The sequence below is a fragment of the Elephas maximus genome, chromosome 5, assembly GCF_024166365.1.
Source record: "Elephas maximus indicus isolate mEleMax1 chromosome 5, mEleMax1 primary haplotype, whole genome shotgun sequence".
NCBI lineage: Eukaryota > Metazoa > Chordata > Mammalia > Proboscidea > Elephantidae > Elephas > Elephas maximus.
This window is the reverse complement of record NC_064823.1, coordinates 107537119-107561365: the sequence shown is the minus strand read 5'-3', so window position 1 is coordinate 107561365 and position 24247 is coordinate 107537119. Positions and strand designations below refer to the sequence as shown.

The 24247-nt window shown below is 39.7% G+C and overlaps 1 protein-coding gene across 1 annotated transcript in view; it reads right to left on the bottom strand.

Moving 5' to 3' along the window:
• The window catches only part of CHIC2 (cysteine rich hydrophobic domain 2), a 50260-nt gene extending 31769 nt beyond the window's left edge, over nt 1-18491 (bottom strand). The window contains exon 1 of the mRNA XM_049886925.1: nt 17990-18491. Coding sequence (XP_049742882.1) covers nt 17990-18108 — 119 coding nt within the window. The 5' untranslated portion in view covers nt 18109-18491. The remainder of the gene's footprint in view (nt 1-17989) is intronic.
• Between the last annotated feature and the right edge of the window lie 5756 nt (nt 18492-24247).

The following is a 24247-nucleotide window of genomic DNA, read 5'->3' as shown; positions in this document are numbered from 1 at the left end:
AAGAGAAAGTCTTCCCCTAGAGCTAGGACCTGAAATTCGTACTTCTATCCTCCTAAAGTGTGAGAAAATCAATTTCTGTTTGTTAAGGCCACCCATTTGCGGTATTTCTTTTACAGCAGCACTAGATAATTGCAACAAAACCTAATGTTGTTGTTAGTTGCCATTGGGTCAATTCCGCCGGCAAATGTTCTCAATATAATATTAAATGAAGAATTCAGGATACAAAATTTTATTAATATGGTATTGTTTGTTTTTTTTTTTATAAAAATATTTATACATACACAAAAGAAGAAAAACAGAAAATGTTAATCCACCAAAATATTAATAACTAATAAGGTATGGGTGACATTTCATTTTCATATGGTCATGTTTTCCAAATTTCTATAATAAAATATACTACTATTTTAATCTAAAAAATATTTCTAAAAAAAGAAAATTAAAAGAGTAAGTATGCCCCTTGAGAACAGGAATGAGAAAAGGATGCCCTTTATCACTGCTCTTATTCAATACTGTATTAGACGTTCTAGCTACAGCAGTAAGAAGGAAAAACAGATAGTATCTAAATTAGAAAGGAAGACGTAAAACTAACCTTATTCACAGATGACATGACCCTATACATAGAAAAACCCAGAGACTTTATACGACAGTTACTAGAACTAATAGAAGGATTCAGCAAAGTGACAGGGTGCAAGATCAACATGCAAAAAACTGTCGCAAGGAGGACTCAGAAAAGGAAATCAAGAAAACAATATCATTTACAATAGCCCCCAAAAGGATAAAATATGTAGGAATAAACCTAAGCAGGGACATAAAAGACTTATACAAGAAAAACTATAAAACATTACTGCAAGAAACTAAGAGATCTATATGAATGGAAAAACATTCCAGTCCATGGATTGGAACACATAACATTGTGAAAATGTCAATACTACCAAAAGGGATCTATAGATATAATGCAATCCCAATCCAAATCCCAACAACATTCTTTAAATGAAAAGGAAAAACTAATCTCCAACTTCATACGGAAAGGTAGGAGGCCCTGAAGAGCTAAAGCAATACTGAAGAACAAAGTAGGCTTCTCACTTCCGGATCTCAAAACTTACTACACAGCCCCTGTAAACCAAACAGCCTGGTAATGGTTTAACGGCATACACATAGACCAATGGAGCAGAATTGAGAACCCAGAAGTAAATCCATCCATCCACAGGCAGCTGATCTCTGACAAAGGATCAAATCCATTCCACGGGGAAGAAACGGTCTCTTTAATAAATGATGCTGGTAAAACTAGGTATCTATATGAATATGCAGAAAAACGAATCAGGATCCATACCTTATAAAAAAATACTATGCACAAAAACTAACTCAAAATGGATCAAAGACCTAAATATTAAAGCTAAAACTATAAAGTTCCTGGAAGATAACATAGGGTCAAAACTAAGCGGCCTAATTCTCAGCATAACTAGCCTATCAAACAAAACTAAAAATAGCAGAAGATAAACAAGATGACTAGGACCTCCTGAAAACTGAATACTTAAGCTCATCAAAAGACTTTACCAAGAGAACTTACAGACTGGGAAAAAATCTTTGGCAACAACGTATCTTGTAAGTATCTAATCTCTAAAATATATAGATAACTTCGACAACTCAACAGCAAAAAGACAAACAGTCCAATCAAAGAACAAGTGAAGGACATGAACAGACACTTCACCAAGGAGGACATTCAGGCAGCTAACAAATACATGAAAAGATGCTTGCGATTATTAGGCATTAAAATCAAACCAAACCATTTGCTGTCAAGTCAATTCCAACTCACAATGACCCTATAGGACAGAGTATAACTGCCCCATAGTGTTTCCAAGAAGCAGCTGGTGGATTAAAATGCCAACTTTTGGTTAGCAGCCCAACACTTAACCACTGTGCCAGCATGGCTCCAGAATAGATTCTAGCTCCTGGTTCAATCTCACCACTTCTGGTCAAGCACCTATATGATTTTTAAACCATTGTAATTGAGCCCATTCCAACTCATAACAACCCTATAGGACAGAGTTGAGCTTCCCCACAAGGTTTCTAAGCAGCAGCTGGCAGATTCAAACTGTAGACCTTTTGGCTAATGGCCACCAGGGCTCTACAGCTAATGGCCACCAGGGCTCTACAGCCATTAAAAAAAAAAAAAAAAAAATTTTTTTTTTTTTTTTAGAGCAATGCAAATCAAAATTAAAATGAGATACCATCTCACCCCTACAAAAATCACAATGATCAAAAAAGCAGAAAACAACAAATGCTGGCAAGGTTTTGGGGGAATTAGAACTCTTGTACATCACTGGTGGTATTATAAAATGGTACAACCACTATGGAAAACAGCATGGTGCTTCCTCAAAAAGCTAGAAATAGAAATACCTTATGACCCAGCAATCCTACTCTTAGATATATATCCTAGAGATACAACAGCAGTGACACAAATAGACATAAGCACATCTATGTTCATTGCAGCATTAGTCACAATAACAAAAAGGTGGAAACAAACTAAGTGCTCATCAATGAATGAATGAATGAATAAACAAACTGTTGTACATACATACAATGGAATACTATACCATTTTTTTTTTTTTTTTAATAAAGAGTAACAAGTCCGCAAAATATCTTACAACATGGATGAAATGTGCAGGACATAAGTGAGTCACCAAAAAACCGAACTGTATAGTCCCACTATTATAGAGTCAAGAATAGATACACACAGGGAACACAAAGCTCTTTGATGGTTACAAGGGATGGGAAGGAAAAGGAGGGGGAATCACTTTGTAGATAGTAGACACTTGTTACTTTTGGTGATGAGAAAGGTAATTCCAGATATGGGTGAAGTCAGCACAACCTGACCAAGGTAAATAAAGACACTAAGAAGTATGCCAGAAAATGGGACAATTTCAGTAAATGCTATAATATATAAAATTTTGCAACACCAGTAAAAACAACCAAAAAACATATGTGGTTACACAGGTAGATATGGATGTATATATGTGTATAGGACGGCATGTAAGAGTAAATCCACACACATGTACAGGGGTATCTGCAGGCGTATCTTTACGTACATTTGTGTGTTCTACATACATATCCACATATATAACTAGATAGGGGACACAGCTACAGAGGCTTCCTAGACATATCCAAACAACTCACAGGATTGGTTTACTGGGTCAAAAGGCTTGGGACCATAGTCTCAGGGGACAACTTAGCCGACTGGTATAACACAGTTCACAAAGATAATGTTCTACATCCTAGTTTGGTGAGTAGCATCTGGGGTCTTAAAACCTTTTGAGTGGCCATCCAAGCTACAACTATTGGTCTTTACTCGTATGGAGCAAAAGTGAATGAAGGAAGTCAAGGGCTCAGAAAAGAAACTAGTCCACAGGAATAATAGCCCACACAAACCACAGCCTCTTCTAACCTGAGACCAGAAGAACTAGATGGTGCCTAGCTAGCACTACCTACCACTCTGACCAGGGACACAATAGAAGGTCCTGGATAGAATGGGAGAAAAATGTAGAACAAAATTCAAATTCCTAAAAAAGACTAGACATACTGGACCAACAGAGACTGGAAGGCGGCCCGAGACTATCACCCTAAGATGCCCTTTGAACTTGGAATTGAAGCTATCTCTGCAGGTCACTTTTCAGCCAAATAATTGATTGGCTTATAAAATAGTATCAACCTTGAGTAATGTGCTCCCTTAAACAATTAACACCAAACAGTCAAGAGTTACCAAAAAGCAAAGAGGAGAAGGCAAGGAGGAGAAGGGAAGCTAGATCAATGGAAACAGAACAAACAGAATGGCAACAAGGAGAATGCTGACACATTGTAGAAATTGTACCCAATGGCATGAAACAATTTGTATAAAAATTGTTAGGGGGAGCTAATTTGCTGTGTAAATTTTTACCTAAGACACAATATTATTTAAGAAAAAACAATAAGAATATACCAAAATGTTAAATGACTTTTGCCACTTAGTGATTATAGGTGGTTTATTTTCTCCTTCACTAGGAAGTTCTACTTCCCAATTTTTTAAATAATCTTTACATTTTTCTTAATAATTAAAAAAAGGATTAAAACCTAAAGAAACAAAAAAAATGATTGAAAGATTTTTTTTTTAAATAGATGTATAATTGATCTATACAGATTTAGAGATAATCCTAATGGATTTAGAGTATATTTTAAGTATACTAGAGAATTTGAGGTGTCCTGGTGGTGCAAGGCTAAGCGTTTGGCTGCTAACCAAAAGGTCTGTGGTTCGAACCCACCAACTGCTCTGCAGTAAAAAAAGATCTGATTATCTCCTCCCATAAGCCCTGTGGGGCAGTTCTACTCTGTCCTATAGGGTTGCTATGAGTCAGAATCAACAGTGGCCCACTACAACAATAGAGAATTTAGAAATTAAAGAGAAAAAGTAATTTCTAATTCTACAACAGCAGAATCTCAGAATTTAAGAGCTAGAAGAGACCACAACAATCATTTAGAAAAAACATTTCACTTTACAAATGAAGAAATTGATACACAAGAGCCAAGTTACTTGACTCTGAGTTTCATGGCTAATTAAGGCATGGGATCTCGGCTAGAGTCATACTCTTCCTGAACCAAACCCAGGGCTCTGTGTACTATAGGACAATGTCTCTAATAGCTTTCTCTGCAAGCATAGAAAATATTTATCCCCTTGAATTATCAGTACCAGTATTCATTAAGTCGATTCAAACTCATGGTGACCCCATGTGTGCCAGAGTAGGACTGCGTGCCATAAGGTTTTCAATGACCGATTTTTGGGAAGCAGATCACCAGGTCTTTCTTCTGAGGCACTTCTAGGTAGAACAGAGCCTCTACCCTTCCTGTTAGCAGCCAAGTGTATTAACTGTTTGCACTACCCAGGGACTCCATTCCCTTGAATTAGACATTCTAAAGTGAGAACATATTTCAGAATATCTTCTTTTTCCATCAAAAAGAAATTACAAAATTAAGACTACCTGTTCCTGCTGCCATCAAGTTGACTCTGACTCATAGTGACCCTACAAGACAGGGTACAACTGCCCCACAGGTTTCCAAGGAGCAGCTGGTGAATTTGAACTGCTGACCTTTTAGCTAGCACCCATAGCTCTTAACCACTGTTCCATGGCTCCATAAAATTAAGACTAGTACGTAACAAATATTAAATTTCCATGCAGGTCTAGAAAAATAAATCTGTTTTTGAGCTTTTCACATTTGTATCTAAAATCCCAAAATATAGAGGATTTCGTTATAAATGTTTATGTTGAAAAATACTATGCTGCTGTTGTTAGTTGCTATTGAGTCAGCTCTGACTCATGGCGACCTCATATATAACAGGACGAAATGCCATAGAGAACACATAAGTGGTTTTGATTCAACAAAATAAAAGAGCACTTAAGCACATGGACTCTGAAGCCAGATTACCTGGAGTGAAATCCTGACACTGCCATTTTCTAGATGTGTCACTTTGAGGAAGCGAGTTACCTTTTCTGAGCCTCAGTTTCCCTAGATTTAAAACAGGGATGATAAGAGTGCCTAATTCATTAAATGAACTGACATATATAAGCAACAACAGTGCATGGCATATATAACCATACAAACCCTACATAAGTCTTAGCTACTTTCATTATTACAAAACAGTGTAAATGTCTGCTGTGTTTTTATAATGGTTATCATCCTCTAATAAAGTGAGCAGTGTTATCATTTAAATATCCACTATAGATAACTTGAATAAGAAAATATCCAGATCTCAATGACTTCACAAGTATTCTCTTCAAGGAGGATACACTTAGCAAAGCAAATAAACAATTATCAAATTGGCTAATGTTAACTATCAAAGACTTTTGAACTTTTTGCCAATCTCTCCAAGTTCGGAGTTGGAATGGAAGAAACAGGGTGCCCAAGAGAAGTACTGGATTCAGGAGAGCCAGCCAATAATAAAGGGTTTTTAACTAGTACTGGCAAGCATTAGGCCAGGAATCCAAACAGATAAGACAAAGGTTGAAAAGTACAAAAAAGTTGCTGTGGTAAAGACAGAAACCCAACACAATAAAAAAAAAAAAAGAGAGACAGAATGCCTGAATTCTAATCCTAATTCAGATATCAACTAAGTATATTCTGTTAGGAAAGCAAATCTCCCTCTGGTTTTGTCTCAGGTAAGGCAACACCCAAAGGTCAAATGCTGTCCACCAAAGTTTTCAAGAAAAAAAAATTCAAAATCTAATCAGCAAAGTTTTCTGGGTTCACCTTCTACAGATAGGACAACAGATAAAAAATAGGGAGAAAGTTTTTAAAACTTTATCGTCAAAGGTCACCGAGAGTTTTCCCCTTTACAATAAAAGGTTGTCAGACGTTTGTACTCTTTAACAAGTCTACCTCATCTCAAATTCTGACAGAGGAAACACTATGAAAAAAAAAAAGAAAGAGCAGTATAAGGGGAAGGTAGATGAGTTGTAATTTTTAACAGGGAAGAACATAGGCCTCATTAAGAAGATAACTGAGAAAGATTTGAAGAAGGTGAAAGAGTTTGCCGTTAGAGTATCTAGAGGAATATTCCAGAAATAGGAACTAGCCAGCACAAAAGCTTTAAATCAGGAGTGCCTGGAGTGTTCAAGGAATAGAAAGGAGACCAATGTGACTAGAGTAGGGTAAGCAAGTGGAAGACAGTAGGAAAGAAGAGAAGTAACAAAGGTGCAGATCATGTAGGGTCTTGTAGGTCATTAAAAGGACTTTAAGGAGATGGGGAGCCTTTGGAGGATTTTATACAGAAAAGAGAGATGAACAGACTTATGTTTGAGAAGAATCATTATGGCAGATGCACCAAGAAGACTGTAAAGGGGGAGAGGCAAAGGTGGAAGCAAGGAGAAGAGAAGTCCTAAGGTAAGTTAGGAGGGAGACGATGGCGACTCATACCAGCAGTTGGAGGTGGTAAAAAGTGGTCAGATTCTGAATATATTTTGAAGACAGAATAAATGGATTTCTTGACAGCTTAGATGTAGTAAAAGAGAAAGTGTGGCATCAAGGATATCTCAAAGATTTTTGGTCTAGGACAACGGATCTGCCATCAACTGAAAATGGGAAGGCTGCAGTTGAAGCTGATATGGAGGTGTTAAGGTTATGAATTCAGTTTTGGACATTTTGGATTCTCAGACACTCAACCTGTCCAAACTGACAGACTGACAGAACTGAATCTTCCTACGATGTGACAAGACCTATGAACACGTTAACTAGAAATTGCAGACTCAAGCTGAACACAGGGGTTATGCAGAAGGCAAGTGAAGACAGCACTTATTTCCTAATGCTGAATGCTGAGCTCAATGGAATCAGATTTTTAGCTATTTTTGGAGATAAAGTCATAACTATGGAAGAAATTAACAGGTTTTAATGCACATAAATCATGCTTTAAATTTTTCTGGTTGCCTCAATATATGTTTGAATATTAATGTGGCCTAATTTAAGAGGAAAGATAGAACTGAAAGTGTACTATGTTTACCCAGAAGATAGAGACCTCTAGGAGCTGGAAACACATATATGACTCTCAGAACTAAGTCTAAAAAATTTAACTTTGTAACCAAATTCTGAACAGTGTTCGGGTTCATCTGGCTCAATGAAAGTACAATCTCATTCATGAAACTAGTGAAATCAACGACTTACTTAAATCATGTATTGAATGTACTGTATTCATAAAACTCATCACTATCCACAGTCCTATAGTATTCCAGCATCAGCATTTTACTAATTTCCAATTCTTAAGATATTTTCAATTCTTAACAGACTATTACGTATGTTGTTAAACAGTGAAAGTTCCATAAATGTATGCTTATTAAAATTCATGGTATTAACTTCTGATGATATAGGGATTCAACTGATCCCACTCAACTACTTTAAATTATCTCTACCATTCTTGGAAAAAGATCTTTGTATATCTAATTTATACATAGTTTAGAATATTCTTCATACTTAAATGAATCTTATGAGCAAAAACAATGATGATAATTAAGTTATGTTCATTTAAAAGATAATACTAGTCCCTGAGTGGCACTAAAAGTTAAACACTTAGCTGCTAACCAAAAGTTGGTGGTTCGAGTCTACCCAGAGGCACCTCAGAATAAAGTCCTGGTGATCTACTTCTGAAAACCCTGTGAGGCACAGTTCTACACTGGCACACATGGGTTGCCATGAGTCGGAACTGACTTGACAGTAACTGGTTTTTGGTTTAAGAGACAGTATATGGTTGATATACCACCAAAAAATATCAATTTCAACAGTACAATCAAATAGTTAACCAAGGACAGAGGAAGAAGGTTGACTCCACAGGAACTCCTTTACTAGACTAACCAATATAACTACAGTGCAATATAACTACAATGCAAGATGACAGAGAATAAAACAAGGAGCTCTGGCAGGAAGCTCATTATATATGCGCTTACCTTTATCAATCAAAAAAACAAAGGTAGGTTACCGTCAGAGCCCAACCAACTCTACCATAAGTGAACTTCATTTACTATATCCTGCTGTCATGGAGTCGATTCCGACTCATGGGCTTAAAGGGAAAATAATTATATTTTTCAGGGCCCTTGTGAGAAATTTTCAGCTCCTGTGGATCCAATTCAGCTTTAAGGATAAGATATAAAAAGCACTGTTGCTGTTGTTGTTAGATGTCCTTAAGTCAGTTCCAACTCACAGCGACCCTATGTACAGCAGTACAAAACACTGCCCGGTCTTGTACCATCCTCACAATGGTTGCTATGTTTGAGTCCACTGTTGCAGCCACTTGGTCAATCCATCTCATTGAGGGTCTTCCTCTTTACTGCTGACCTACTTTACTAAGCATAATGTCCTTCTCCAGGGACTGTCACTCCTAATAACATGTCCAAAGTACGTGAGACAAAGTCTCACCATCCTTGCTTCTAAGCAGCACTCTGGCTGTACTTCTTCCAAGACAGACATATTCATTCTTCTGGTAGTCCATGGTATAGTCAGTATTTTCACCAACACCATAAGTCAAAGGCATTAATTCTTCTATCTTTCCTCAAATCTAATGAACAGATTATTGTCAAACATCACACATTTTTTAATTATAGACTGCCACTTTACGAAGGTGCTCATTTCAAAATCTGTGATCTTGTGAGAAAGCCCCTCTGTACTTCTGGCCAGGCTGTTGTCTTGGCATCCTAGCCGCCCCTTGGCAGCAGAACAGGAAGGGCAGGTATGTCATCAAGATAGTCCTCAGCCACAGTTCTCTGACCCCACCCTTCACAAAGCACCCCCCCCCAAAAAAAAGAAAGAAAACAAATTCAGGGGTTAGATGACAAAGTAGCCATTGCTATTTTTCCATATCTCATAGGAAATTCATAAAATGTGTTGGCCTATAGCCGGAACTGTAATACCTCCTTTTTCTAAAGAGCAGCACCCTAGCCCAGGCTACTATCATGTCTCATCTAGACTGCTACAATAGCCTCCTAATCACTCTCCCCATTTTTACTCTAATCACTCTACTGTCCTTTCTGGCTCGTACTGAACTCTCCAGCCTCATTTCAAAGCACTATATCCCCTTTATTCACTACACTCTAGCCATAATATCCAAGTATCCTTTCCGTTCCTCAGACAAACCAAGTTCATTCTGGCTTAGAGTCTTGGCACTTGCTGTTCTCCAGACATGGAATGCTCTTCACCAGGACTCTCTCATCATTCCTAAATGTTACCTTCTCAGAGTTTCTTACTCATTACATTATTTTCATTCACAATACCCTATTAGTCTCCTTCATAGTGATTTTCTCACATACAATTTGTCTATTAGCTGTGGTCTCCATGAGGCCAAGAATTATGTGTGTTTCATTCACAACTGTATACCCAGAGCCTCACAAAATACCTGGCATAATACAATGGGAATTTAATAAATATTTTTAAATTATTTATCAGGAAATCTCAATAAAATAGCTGATAATCAAGAATTAAGCCAAAAAATAATCTGAGCAAACAAAATAAATACCTTAAAACCCAATAAATGATTAAAACGACAAATGCTACATGTGTTTTACCACAATTAAAAAAAGAAAGAAAAAAACTCAAGTCCTAAAATTCAGGCATCTAAATCCAGCACTCAGAACCAACTTCTTTTACTTCATACATAGTTCTAGTAATGGTGGTTATTTCACATCCAAGATTCTTTCACTTCCAACAGAAAGCAACAGTCCACACATACAAAATTCAAAAGAAAGTGCCATTTAGAGAAGGCCCTTAAACCCCAACATACCTCAACAATCCCTAAGTACATCACTGTGTACCAACATGACGATACCTACTTTTGATGAAATAACTCCTTTAGTCAATCAGAAAGGAGTCTTGGTGGTGCAGTGGTTAATCACTCGGCTGCTAACTGAAAGGTCAGCCTCTCAGAGGAAGAAAGATGTGGCAGTCTCCTCCTGTAAAGATTACAGCCTTCAAAGCCCTATGGGGAAGTTCTACTTTGAGATTGCTACGAGTCAAAAGTGATTTGATGGCAACAGGGTTAGTTTTTTTTTTTAGATTTAGTTAACCAGATAAATCTGAATTATGTTCAGGATCTTGTTTTAAAGCAGGAAAGCATATATCACATTTTAGATTAATTTACAACAAAATGGTAAATATTAACAAAAAATGTACATGCAGAAATATCAAAATATGTGAGATGCAGTAATTCATTGAATGCCTACTATGCCTCCTCCACTATAACCTGACTGCTGCCAAGTCAATTCCAACTTATGGCAACCCCATGTGTGTCAAAGTAGAACTGTGCTTCATAGGGTTTTCGATGGCTGATTCTTCAGAAGTAGATCACCAGTCCTGTCTTCCAATGTACCCCTGGGTGGACTTGAACCTCCAATCTTTCAGTTCCAAGTCATTACATAAGTTATTTCTGACTCTCGCACCTAGGCTGTGAGGTAAATACTATCTCCTTTTACAGATCAGAAAACTGAAACTTAGATTAATTTGCCTATGATTACAGTTAGGAAGTTTCTGAGAATTGAAACCAATCTGCTGGACTTCAAAATCAGTCTGTCTATAATAGCATCCATTACTTTCCAAATGTGTCACTTAACCTCTTACTAAAAATAAAACTCCTAGACCCTTTCCCTAAAGATTCTGTCTGGGGATGTCTAGGGTAAGAACCTAAAGTCTGTATTTTCATCAAGTGCCCTTGATGATTCTGATAATCAGGCAAATTTAGGAAATCTCACCCTGAGATCAAGCTAGGCTGCATGCACATGGACATACTGGCAGAGGATCTGATTTTATAAATGGGTTCTGAAACAAAATGTGAAAAGTCACCAAAAAATCCTGCACAGGAGATACTAGTAAGGAAACTTGAGAGCATCTGTTGCCAACGTTATATTTAAAGCTTAATTTTATTGAGAATGAAATCTTAGAAAGCTAAACCAGATATACATACTATAAAACCAAAAAAACCAAACCCATTGCCATCAAGTCAATTCTGACTCAGAGCGACCCTATAGGGCAGAGCAGAACTGCCCCATAGGGTTTCCAAGGAGCGCCTGGTGGATTCAAACTGCAACCTTTTGGTTAGCAGCCACAGCTCTTAACCACTATGCCACCAGGGTTTCCATACATACTACAGAGACTTAAAAGATTCCCTTCTGAGTAGGTAGCTAGTCTAATGTTCTGAGTCTTTTAGCCCATTAGGAATATAAACACACGTTGAAATTCAAGAGCAGATCTCATATTAAAAGGTTTTTTTTTTTGAGTAATATTATTTATTATCTACGATAATAATAGTATTCGATGAACTATTTGCCATTGTAAACAATTAAATATAATTTACATTTCACCACTTAGCCTCTGTACTCTGTTTAGCTAGTCACATAAAATTTTTAGAACTAGTCAGTTTCACATCTCTTGGTATGCAGGAAACCAAGATTGAATTTCTTGGACTGAAACACCAGGTGAATTTTCAAATTCAAGTACGCTAAAACTTTGAAACTTAGTTCACTACTATATGTCTCATTTTTTCCAAGGAAGTTTACTCAAAAAGTTGCTCCAATTAAAATGTTTAGCATTTTTTCATATTACCAAAGATATGTTCAGTACTATATTCTAAATCAAATTAATTTTCTTTCAAATGATAAGGAATAAGAAAAGTTTCTGAGGAAAAATATATCTTAATTTGATAATCTCCTCACAGTTACCAAATTTTGTTTAAAAAGAAAAAAAGAGCCACATCTTGTGAATGTGATTTTGTAAGAGTTCTATTTTAAAACAGTTCTCCTTTATTAGGAGATGCAGAAAGGGGGAAAAAAAGGTCATTCCTTTGGCAATTCTGGCAAGATCCAAAGATGTATGCAATCACTTCACTCATTTAAAGAATACCACAGAATCTATAATATTCCAGACACTATATTAAGTAGTGAAGAAATAAAGACCAATATGCACAGTCCCTGCACTCAAGGAGTTTACAGTCTTGTGGAGAAAAATCAATACGGTCTTCAAGAATCTCAAAAGTTTAATCTTTAAAAATGCAATATGCCTTATATTATCATGCTGAGTGGAGAAAACTAGGTGGGAGTCATGAAGTTTAAAGAAAAAACATTTAACTGAAGTGATTTCACGTTTGGGTCTCTTGTAACCACAGCATCTAGCAGCAATCTTGAGAAACTGATGCATTTCAAGACAATTTTTTATTAACTCTACCATTTGGAACGTCAAACACTGAGGTGTTCTTGTGATACTTCCTACGCAAACATCATGTTGTACCCCAAAATAGTTTCCAAACTTTTCCATTTCAATTCACACTTCTAATTTTCTTTTTTGTTTTTCACCGCACACTTAAGATGAAGACAAGCAATAACAGCAATTGATAAAAACTGGTGCTGAAGGATAAAGAACTATTTGTGGAAATATAAGAAGACTGTACCTCAGGAAAAAGTACACAAAGACACCCACAATTTAGTGAAATTAGAAGAGAATAATATTAGAAACAAAACTCAGCAAAGTAACTTGGCTCTGTGACAGGGCTTATATTAGAAGTCAAAGGCTGTACATGCTCTAGGCAAGTGCTCATTTGATTCTAATATAGGAAGGCCTAAAATGAGAAAGAAACAAATATCAGTTTTAGTGATAAATTAACTAGGAAATAATGGCCTAAAACCACTTCTAAATTCTAATTTTTTGAATTAACACATCCCTTTGAGTTATCGCTGTGAAATATGAAAATCTTCAACAGATGATCAATATATTTTGCTCAAATTTATTCTGAGGGGTAAAGAAGTCCATAATTTTAAGATCTGGTAAATACTTCCTAATAAGTCACTTTTTTTCTCATCTTTCTTACATAATATAAAGTCACTTTGAAAACTATGTCATATAGTCAGTCTCCACCAAAACAGGAAATGTACTTTTACTTGAATCATGAACTCAAGTCTTTTAAGTCATGTATACATACATACTATGCCATAACAATATAAGTTATCATTTCTTTCCTTTCAATATCACTTTTCCCCAAAATATGTTTTTGTGTAAGTTTTCTGTGTGAGCTGTTGCCTTCTTTATTGCTGCACCCAAATCTAAAAATGAAGAAAAATATTATACTCATCCAGAGGTTATCAAGAAAGACTACTGATCATGATCAAAGTGTAAAATATATGTCTGATTTGTGGGTCCAAGTTAAAAAAAAAAACCCTGTTGCCATCAATCGTCAACCCTATAACACAAAGTAGAACTGCCCCATAGGGTTTCTCAGGAGCAGCTGGTGGATTCGAACTGCCGAACTTCTGGTTAGCAGTCGCTGCACCGCCAGGGCTCCATTTGAGGGTCAATAAGAAAATATTTGTATTAAAAACCACATTGGGCTTTGTTTAGGCAGACTAGCATTTTACAGCCTTATGTCCCAAAAATCCAGACCTGTAGTAGAAAACAGAAGGTACTTCACATTCTCACATCACCACAATCACATGCCAATCATGTCATATGAGAACACGAAGTCTAAAATGAAGCAGTACTCTAGTAGGATATATTAAAACAGAAAGAGAGTAGAGATACTCAACTGCAAAAACCCACTAAAAATGAAATCTATGAAAAACACATACAGAAGGATCTATATCCTTTCCAGACAGCTCAGGATTGTAGAACATTCTGTTTATTTTTTACACTATATTAATACACTATAGTTTATTTTCATTCAAAGTGGTGAGGAACGATTGCTCTGAGGAAAGGAGGAAGGGAAGGCGGGGCAGTGATAAACTTAGCCAGTCTTACTGTAATTGTCTTAATAGTTCTTCCCATTTATATTTAAAGGCAAGAAAAACTGAAAGTGTTTAACAATTATAGTAACACATAAGCACCAATTTCAAAAATCTTTATAGGTGCTAAATGGGCTACCCACTGGCACAGAACACTTATGAATTATGCATGACAGAGCCATGTTAAAAAAAGGCTTATAATACTATTACTATACTACATCCACAGGGTCCTGGTGGTGCAGTGGTTAAGTGTTTGGCTGCTAACCAAAAGGTGGGCAGTTCGAATCCACCAGGCACTCCTTGGAAACACAATGGGGCAGTTCTACTCTGTCCTATAGGGTCGCTATGAGTCGGAATTGACTCGACAGCAACAAGTATACTATATTCATGCTACTCCCCCCTTAAAAAAGCTTAAGTCTTCAATGCAGTTAAGTATTATCGACACACATAATTTAAGCTCAAACAAGTTATTTAGAAATGGAAAAATAAGCTAAAGTGAATCTACGGTGTGTTTGAAAATGTCAGTCCTGATTTCTTAGTATTGTGATTTACACCTACATTTCTCAAAGAAAAAAATCTGTATCTAAGGAGGATAATAATTAACAAAGACATCCAAAAAACCAGTCATTGAAAACCCTACAGAACGCAGTCCTACTCTGACACGCATGGGGTTGCTATGAGTCAAAATGAACTCAATGGCAACTGGGTTTTTTTTTGTTGTTGTTGTAACATTTATTGAGCACCACACCACATACTGTGATGAATTCTTTGCATGGACTGTCTCATTTAAACGTTAATAATCTTAAAAACTAGGGACTGTAACTATCCCTATTTTAAATGAAAACGCACAGACTAAATAATTTACCCAAGAAATGGGAGAGGTTATATTTGAATCCAGAGCATAAAACCAAGGTAACTAGGAGAGGGAAGTGGTTGAGGTGGATCACAAAAACATTAATTTCCAATGTAGAAAGGCATACTCTTACTGGTGACATATATTTCCTTCTTATACCATGGAATGGTTTTCGACCCTTGCTCATGTTAGAATCATCTGTGGGATTTTTTTTTTCCCAAATAGCAACGCTAGGCCCCTCTCTCAGCTATTTGGCCTTCAGTTGGCTTGGGTTGCACACAGGCAGGACTTACAACATATTTGAGTTTCGACAAACTGCACTTACAGACTGTCTGGGGCTTTTTTGTTTTGTTTTGTTTTTGGTACATCTTATTCTTCGTAGCATGTACTACATACAATATTGCAGCACATAACTGCTAATATTATCATTCTTAAATTTTCACTTGCAGGTGTTCAAAGATTAGATTTATAAAGATAAGCCAAACCCACTGACGTCGAGTAGATTCGAACTCAGTGACCCCACAGGACAGGGTAGAACTGCCCCATAGGGTTTCTGAGGCTAATGTCTTTACAGGAGCAGATCACCACATCTTTATCCTGCAGGGCAGCTGGTAAGTTTGAACCGTTGAAGCCCAGTGCTTAACTACTATGCCACAAGGGGTCCTCATTTATAAACATACTGCTAATAAAAGGTAGGGAAACCCTGGTGGCACAGTGGTTAAGTGCTACAGCTGCTAACCCAAGGGTCAGCAGTTCAAATCCGCCAGGCGCTCCTTGGAAACTCTATGGGGCAGTTCTACTCTGTCCTATAGGGTCACTATGAGTCGGAATCAACTTGATGGCACTGGGTTTGGTCTTTGGTTTTTGGAATAAAAGACAACAATAATGAAAACTAAAAAAGAGAGAGAGAGATTTGACTTACATCAGAAATGACTTATGACAGAGTCGTCAGAACAGAACCCTGTTTTAAGTTGGGGACTGCCTATACAATCCGATTTACTGATCACCTATTTGGTTCTGAGCACTTCAGTCATTATATTTTCCATTTAGGCACCCAAAGTGTTTAGCTTTTCTTTACCTTTAACAAAGGAAAGAGTACAACTATGTTGATGTTGTTGGGTGCCATCGAGTCAATTCCGACTCATAGCGACCCAAGAGGACAGAGTAGAACTGCCCCATAGGGTTTCCAAGGAGTGGCTGGTAGATTCAAACTGCCAATCTTTTGGTTAGCAGCCTAGCTCTTAACCAGTGCACCGCCAGGTTTCCAGTACAACTATAGCTCCACCTTCTTAAATAACAAAATGTCACCAGATTTTCTTTGACACGAGGAATGTATAAGAACAAGGGGAAGAGTAGACAACATGAAAAAGTCTGAAAAATCCCTTCTTTAAGCACTCATTTACTCCTCAGGTTTAAAATAATGTAAAAAGACCTTAAGAGTTGAACTAAAAATTAAATGTCAGGTTATGAGACTAAAAAAGTTCTGCTATGTATGTTAACAAAAGGCTTAATATCCAGATTTGGTTATATGTATTAACTGCAACTGGTAATGAGAGTTAAAACAGTAACTGTTATTGTGGTGATAAATTCCATTGTCTTATGGTGCTGTGACAGCAATTACACAGTGTTTTACCCTGGTAAATCACGTGAATATAAACTAACAGGTGTTAAACAGACCAAAGCATTACATAAGCATACCCAAACAACAATATGACTAGTCATATTGTACACTGAAAAATGCAAGGATTTTGCTGAAAATCTTACATGAAAGTCTTTCTGTTGTTTCACTAAGTTATTCACAGCACATGCCACTCATCCTATACCAAAAATATAATGAAACTGCTCCAGATAGTCTCAGACTTGCTGGTCCTTCTATTTTACTAAAAAGGTAAAGCATATATGAAAGTTTGATCGATGATCTAAACAAAAGGCCTAAAATGACAACGTATAAATACTTCAAGTTGTACAAAACTCTGGACTTCTCACAGAAACATACAAAACTTCCTGCTTCCAGACAGCTCATTATTTGGTTCAAGTCTTCACATTCCTTTATTAGTCATGACTCTTCAGAAAGCTTTCATTCCCTATTGTTTGAATAATATTGGACTTTTACAATGTTGCTAGCCAGATTTACAAAAAACCTTATCAAATGAAGAAGCCATGCTAGGGTTCATGGCCCAAGAAGGGACTTAGATTACTGCGAATCCTCAGTAACCTGAACAGAGTGTGTCTATCATGTAGATTTTTAAAAAATTAGTTGTAAACGGTATATCTTTCTGCACATTTTAATTATACTTTCGTTATATATTGTATCATAAACAATTACAGGAACTTGCCATTAGTTCCGCAGAAACTAACTCTGAAAGAAACTGGGAAGACCTGGCGTATGTGTGAAAAACACAAACGAGAGTGAACCTCCATCCTGATGGTCACTGCAGTTTCCATGGCCCAGATCTGGCCTCCGGAACATATGTCACTAGTCTCAAAGGCAGAGAAGGAGAGACCCGCAGGGTAACTGGATGAGAAAACAAGGGAGGGGCACCTCGAAAATACGTGTACTTCACCCCAAAGCTGCAGGTAGCCCGCAGAGCAGATTCCGAAAGAAAAACCTTCGCTACTGGGATCCGTCACATTGCCCAGGCCTGTGGGGCCTGCTAAAAGGGGTGTGTGGGGCGAGGAAGGGCAGTGTCTGTCCCTACTTGGGAAACCCAAGCAAATGAAAATAAAGCAAGTTCTCACTTCCTGGTCGCCTTCTCTTGCCGAAGGCCCCCGACAGAAGCGGACACCGAGGGGGAAAGGGGCTCCCGAGGTGTAAGTGGGGCCCACCCATGGCCGGCACCTCCCGTCCTCGCCCTCACCCTCCTCCGGGCCTTACACGGTGACGTGACCGGAGCCGCGGACCACCACCGGGTCCGGAGAGTACTTGAGCAGCTGCTCCTCCAGGGCCCGCTCCTCGTCCTCCTCCTCCTCATAGATCTCGTCGAAATCCGCCATCCCGAGCCTCCGCGACCCCTGCCCAAAGGGGCCTGACTCAGGAGCTGGGGCGGGGGTCCGGGCTGGCGAGGCGGCGGAGGCTGAGGGGAGTTGCTGCCGCCGGCTCGGAGGCCGCGGAGTTCGCTCTAGGCTGTCTCTCGGCTCCGGCTACAGAGGAGATGGGGTCCCGGCCGTCGCCGCCGCCATTACCGTCAGCAATAACAACACCAACAATGTCAACATCCGCCCGCCCCGGGGCCGACACCTCCACCAACACCACCGCTGCCGCAACAGCAGCAGCAGCAACTCAGGCAACCACAGCAACAGCCCGAGCCACCCGCAGCGGGAGCAGCCGGCTACGACATCGCGAGACTTCCCGGGAGTGCGGGCAAGCGCGTGGGCGCAAGAGCGGGCTGGCGGGCGCGCGCACTTGGCAGCCTCGCGCGCTCCCAGGCCGCCTTCCTTCCTCCACTCCCACCGCAGACTCCGCCTCGGGCGCGCGCTCCCGCCAGCGCGGCCCCGCCCTCCTGCCCCGGGAAAGGGGCGGCTCTGGGGAATGGCAGCGAGACCTGTTACCCAGAACAGTGCGGAGCGTCCAGTGGAGCGTACAGTTCCCCAAAGTAGTCTCTAACCAAAACAAACAACGAAGAATAAAGCCCTGGTTGGAATTGGAAAATTTATCCCGCATATGATAGCCAGTTTATCTAATAATCTAATCTCTCTTTTCATCAGACTTTTCGGACTGTGAACCGGGGTCTGTATTTTCCCAATTTGAGGAGCCAAACAGACACAGTGCAAACATTTTTGTCCACTTTACTACAAGATTTTCCAACACATCTCCAAATTCATATATCTTGCCCTATTATCCCCTTAAATACAGTCCAACTTATGAGGCCAAGTCCCGAAATCTTCTTTCAAGAAAGATCACCGTAGTAGCGCCAGGAAATGAAATGGATAATAATTCTCTGGGTTCTAGATTCGAAGATGCAGTTTCCTGCCCCAACTCTCCCCCCCTCCCCATAATCAGTTTTCTTTCTTTAAAAGCTTAAAGAATTCCTTTCAACTCCCTCCACCCCCGCCCCGTCCTCCGCAAAAATAAAAAAGATTGATTTCCGTTTACCTGCCTAGACCTCTGGTCAAGGCGTTAGGGTCATCTCGGGTACTTGATCTCAGAGCCAAGAACTTGCCCAGGCAAACAAATACTGCAGGGGCAGGAGTGGACTTCTGAGGACAGAGTCCTGGATAGTGAGAACATACTGTGAGGGGAGGAAGGAAGAGTCCCACCCCACCCGGAATATTCCCCAGGTACTCTGTTCACATTAAGGTAGTTCACTTAAGATGCACCATTTGTTGAAGAGGAGATTGTGCAAAGGAGAGCAACGAGAACAGTGAGAAATGACAATCTCCTCTTGGGAATGGTTGAAGGAAATAAGCAGTCAGCCAAGAAAAGAAGGAAAAACACAGCAGGTGTACCAGACTTGTATCCCTCCCCAAAACGCATTTATTCATTCAGCAAATTTTACAGAGCTCCAGCTAATTGGCAGGCAATGTGCAAGTGTGTGAGCATGTGTATGAAGGAGGTACAGTCCCAGCCTTCCAGGAGTTTATTTACCTTTAAGGCAAGCAGTTATAATTCTCTACCAAGTGTTCCTAGTCAAGTGTACCCTTTGTAGTCTACTTGATTCTGACTCCTAGAGAAGTATACAGATGGTGTTAATGGTGCACACAGGAGGCAGCTTAGTCTGGTGGTTAACGCATTACTGCTTGGCTTTGCATTTCAGCTCTGCCTCTTACTATGTGACCCTGAGCAAGTCATTTAACCTCTCTCTTCCTCTTGTGTAAAATGAGGATAATAATAGTACCTACACGTCATGGATTGAATTATGTCCACCCAAAATGTGTGTCAACTTGCCTAGGCCATGATTCTCAGTATTGTGTGTTTTGTGACCTAAAGTAATTGTCCTATGTGTTGTAAATCCTAATCTCTGCCTGTGGTTCATGAGGCAAGATTAGATGATGTTAAAGAGGATTAGGGTGGGATGCAACACCCTTACTCAAGTCACAGCCCTGATCTGATGTAACGGGAGTTTCACTGTGGTGTAGCTTCCATCACCTTTTATTTTACAAGAGATAGAAGGTGAGAGAACTGAGCAGAGAAGGGGGGACCTACCACCACCAAGAAAGAAGAGCCGCGAGCGAAGCGAGTCCTTTGGACCCGGGGCCTATGCGCTGAGGACCTCCTAGACCCAGGGGAAGATTGATGAGGACCTTCCCCCACAGTGAAGAGAAAGAGAAAGCCTTCCCCTAGAGCCGGCACCCCAATTTTGGACTTCTGGCCTGAATAAATTTTAGTTTGTTAAAGCCACTTGTGGCATTTCTGGGATAGCAGCACTTGATAACTAAGACACTATGTCACAGGGTTGCTCTGAAGGTTAGATCCATTGCTGCCCAGCCGATTCCAACTCATGGCAACCCCGTGTGTTACAGAGTAGAACTGTTACATAGGGTGTTTTTAGCAGTAATCCTTACAGCTCGGAAGACAGGCCTGGGAGATTTGCTTCTGAAATGTCATAACCTTGAAAACCCTATGGAACACAGTTCTTCTCTGACACACACGGGATCCCCATGAGTTGGAATCGACTTAACAGCAACCAACAACAATAACAATAAGCTTTATAGAAGCAGATCACCAGGCCTTTCTTCCATGGCACTGCTGCATGGGTTCAAACCACCAACCTTTAGGTTACCAGCAAATCACAAACCACTTGTGCCACCCAGGGACTTGCTCTGAAGATTAAATGTCTTTATACATGTGAAGTGCTTAGAACAGTGCCCGGCACACAGGCGACATTGAACAAACTCTAAGGCCCCATCCAGAGTGCCCCCAGACTCTAGAAGGATCATTGCAATTTTTGTATTTGTATAGTGCTTTACGGAAACCCTGGTGGCTTTACAGTTTTTGATGCACATACATAATAAAACATGTAATATTCCCCCAAGAACTCTGTAAGGTAAGCAAGGAGAAATGTCATTTATTACTTAGTTTCAGAGGTGCTATGTGACTTACCCATATGACTATTTTTTTTTTTAGGACAATCATGTTAATTTAATGAATTTGAGGAAGTATGTTTCCACAAGTACATTGCCACAAGGAAATCATTTTCCAAACATGATACAAAGTATTTTACAGACTACATTTTATAAAATTATTATGACTGATATTTATTTATTATTTTTAATAATTTTTGTTGTTGAGAACATACACAGCAAAAACATACACCCAATTCAAGTTTGTACATGTACATTTCAGTGACACTGATGACATTCTTCGATCACATAATTATTTAATGATCAAACTCAGGGCTTCAACTCCAGCGCACTGGGTAAGCCAGACTCTGAATTTCCTTCTTGGCAGAAACTAGGAGGTAGTCTGCACTCAGTAGAAGGTGCAGCTGCAAACGGGAGGGTAGGAAGAAAGAACAAGAGGAAGGAAGGTCAGCATGGTCCTAGCCAGCCCGCATTCCGTGTGCTGTGGCTGTGAATTTACCTTTCTGCAGAAACAGTGGCCAAGGTAAGAGGCTGGCACCCCAAAGTATCTAAATCATCACGTAGCTGACAACTCCTCAAGGGCAGAGGAAGTCATGCACAGCTACGTAAATCTCCAGCGCTCTCCACAGTTCCTGCTTCAGAACTCAATAAATGTTATCTGAATTGAGATATATTATTACTAGTGCTATTTCCAGAATATCATGAGTTCCTTAGGCTTCAGAGGACTGTGTGAACCTCACCCTTATCTTAATACCAGTTCAATGTGGGAGAAATGTTCTTTTTCTAAGATCTATTCAACAGAGAAATCTTTGTAACTCCCACGGCCTGAGTGTAAGGTAGGGCTGCCTTATTTTTGCTCTTCCTATTTTGCTCTTCTGTTTCCTGCTCTGCAAAAAACCTGTCAGAGCCAGCAAAAAGGTGTGGGACCTGGTAACAAGGCTGAGAGGGTGAAGGAAGATGAGTCAAACATTTTCCTGATGACAATTGACATCAGAACTCCAAGCTCCATGCCCGACCTCCTAGAATCAGGTTTCCTGTCAAACTCCTTCCCCCAATCACTTGTGGAATGAACCACAGTTTTTCAGTATCTTTTCCCTCTGTCAGGTGCTCTCCTGTTCCCTGCTAAGGGCCCATCCCTGCATGGACATCTCTTCTTTTGAGTTCCCCTTTATACTCCTGCCTCACGCACTTTCACATTTACCTCCAGAGCAGATGGCTCAAACGGAAACCGGATAAAAAGAACCAAAAAAAAAAAAAAACCCAGTTGGCATCCAGTCAGTTCCAACTCATGGCAACCCCCTATGTGTCAGAGTAGAACTGTGCTCCATGGGGTTTTTTTGTTTGTTTGTTTTCAAACAATTTTTATTGAGCTTTAAGTGAACGTTTACAAATCAAGTCAGCCTGTCACATATAAGCTTATATACACCTTTCTCCATACTCCCACTCATTCTCCCCCTAATGATTCAGCCCTTCCAGTCTCTCCTTTCGTGACAATTTTGCCAGTTTCTAACCCTCTCTACCCTCCTATCTCCCCTCCAGACAGGAGATGCCAACACAGTCTCAAGTGTCCACCCGATACAAGTAGCTCACTCTTCATCAGCCTCTCTCTCCTACCCATTGTCCAGTCCCTTCCATGTCTGATGAGTTGCCTTCGGGAATGGTTCCTGTCCTGGGCCAACAGAAGGTTTGGGGACCATGACTGCCGGGATTCCTCTAGTCTTAGTCAGACCATTAAGTATGGTCTTTTTATGAGAATTTGGGGTCTGCATCCCACTGATCTCCTGCTCCCTCAGAGGTTCTCTGTTGTGCTCCCTGTCAGGGCAGTCATCGGTTGTGGCTGGGCACTATCTAGTTCTTCTGGTCTCAGGATGATGTAAGTCTCCGGTTCATGTGGCCCTTTCTGTCTCTTGGGCTCATAGTTATTGTGTGACCTTGGTGTTCTTCATTCTCCTTTGATCCAGGTGGCTTGAGACCAATTGATGCATCTTAGATGGCCGCTTGTTAGCATTTAAGACCCCAGACGCCACATTTCAAAGTGGGATGCAGAATGTTCCATAGGGTTTTCAATAGCTGATCTTTCGGAAGCAGATTGCCAGGCCTTTCTTCTGAGGTGCCTCTGGGGGGACTCAAACAATCAACCTTTCGGTTAGCAGCCGAGTGTATTAGCCATTTGCACCGCCCAGAGACTCCAAAAAGAAGAAAGGTAAGTAAAAAAAAAAATCCAAACAAACCAACAGGATAATGTCTCAGAGGCTTCATGAGGTAACAAATCTTCAGTTGTTTTTAAGACAAATATTCCTAGATATGAAAACATCCAAGTTCTGCCACTGCCTAGCTGAATGATCTTGGGCAACTTTCCGAACCTCCTTTTCTTATCCTAAAATAGATCCTAAGTCATGGGATAGTTATCATGTAAACTCTCATTCATTCACTCATCCACTCATTAAACAAATATGCATCAAATGATTCCTATGGGCCACACACACTGTGCGAGGCAGTGCTAAAGCACAAAGGCAGTAAACAAACACTGTCCTGCCTTCATTGAGCCTAAAGTTCATTGGAGAAGACAGACAGATAATTATAAAAGTAATCAACTAATTAGAATTAAGATCAGTCCTGTGAAGAAGTACAGGGAACCATGAGAGTAGTTAACAGACCTAACTCACTCTGAGAAAACAGGAATTATTTTGGGGGGAAATGACATTTAAGTCAATGAGCTAAGCAAAGGTATGGGGGTGGGAAGTAGAGAGAAGAGAGGAGGAGCAAGTTCCAGGCAGTGGGAACAGCGTGTTTAAAGACCCTGATGCAGAAAAAACCATGGTCCAAATGAGGTACAAACCAAGGTCATTGTGGCTGGACCATAGTAAAGAAGGCAGAGCCAAACTTGAGATGTGGTCAGAGCGCGGGCAGAAAGTCAAAGGCCTGCAGTTCATCAATCTAAACTGAGGATTTGAAGCAAGAGAGTGACATTATCAGTTACACATTTTAAAATCCCCAAATGAGAGACTAGTGATCCAGCCTACCTGACATGCATGACCCCTGTCTTCTGAAAACAGCACACAATGCTTTCCCAAATTTTCATTTTGGTAAATCATATCTCCCTACCCTCAGT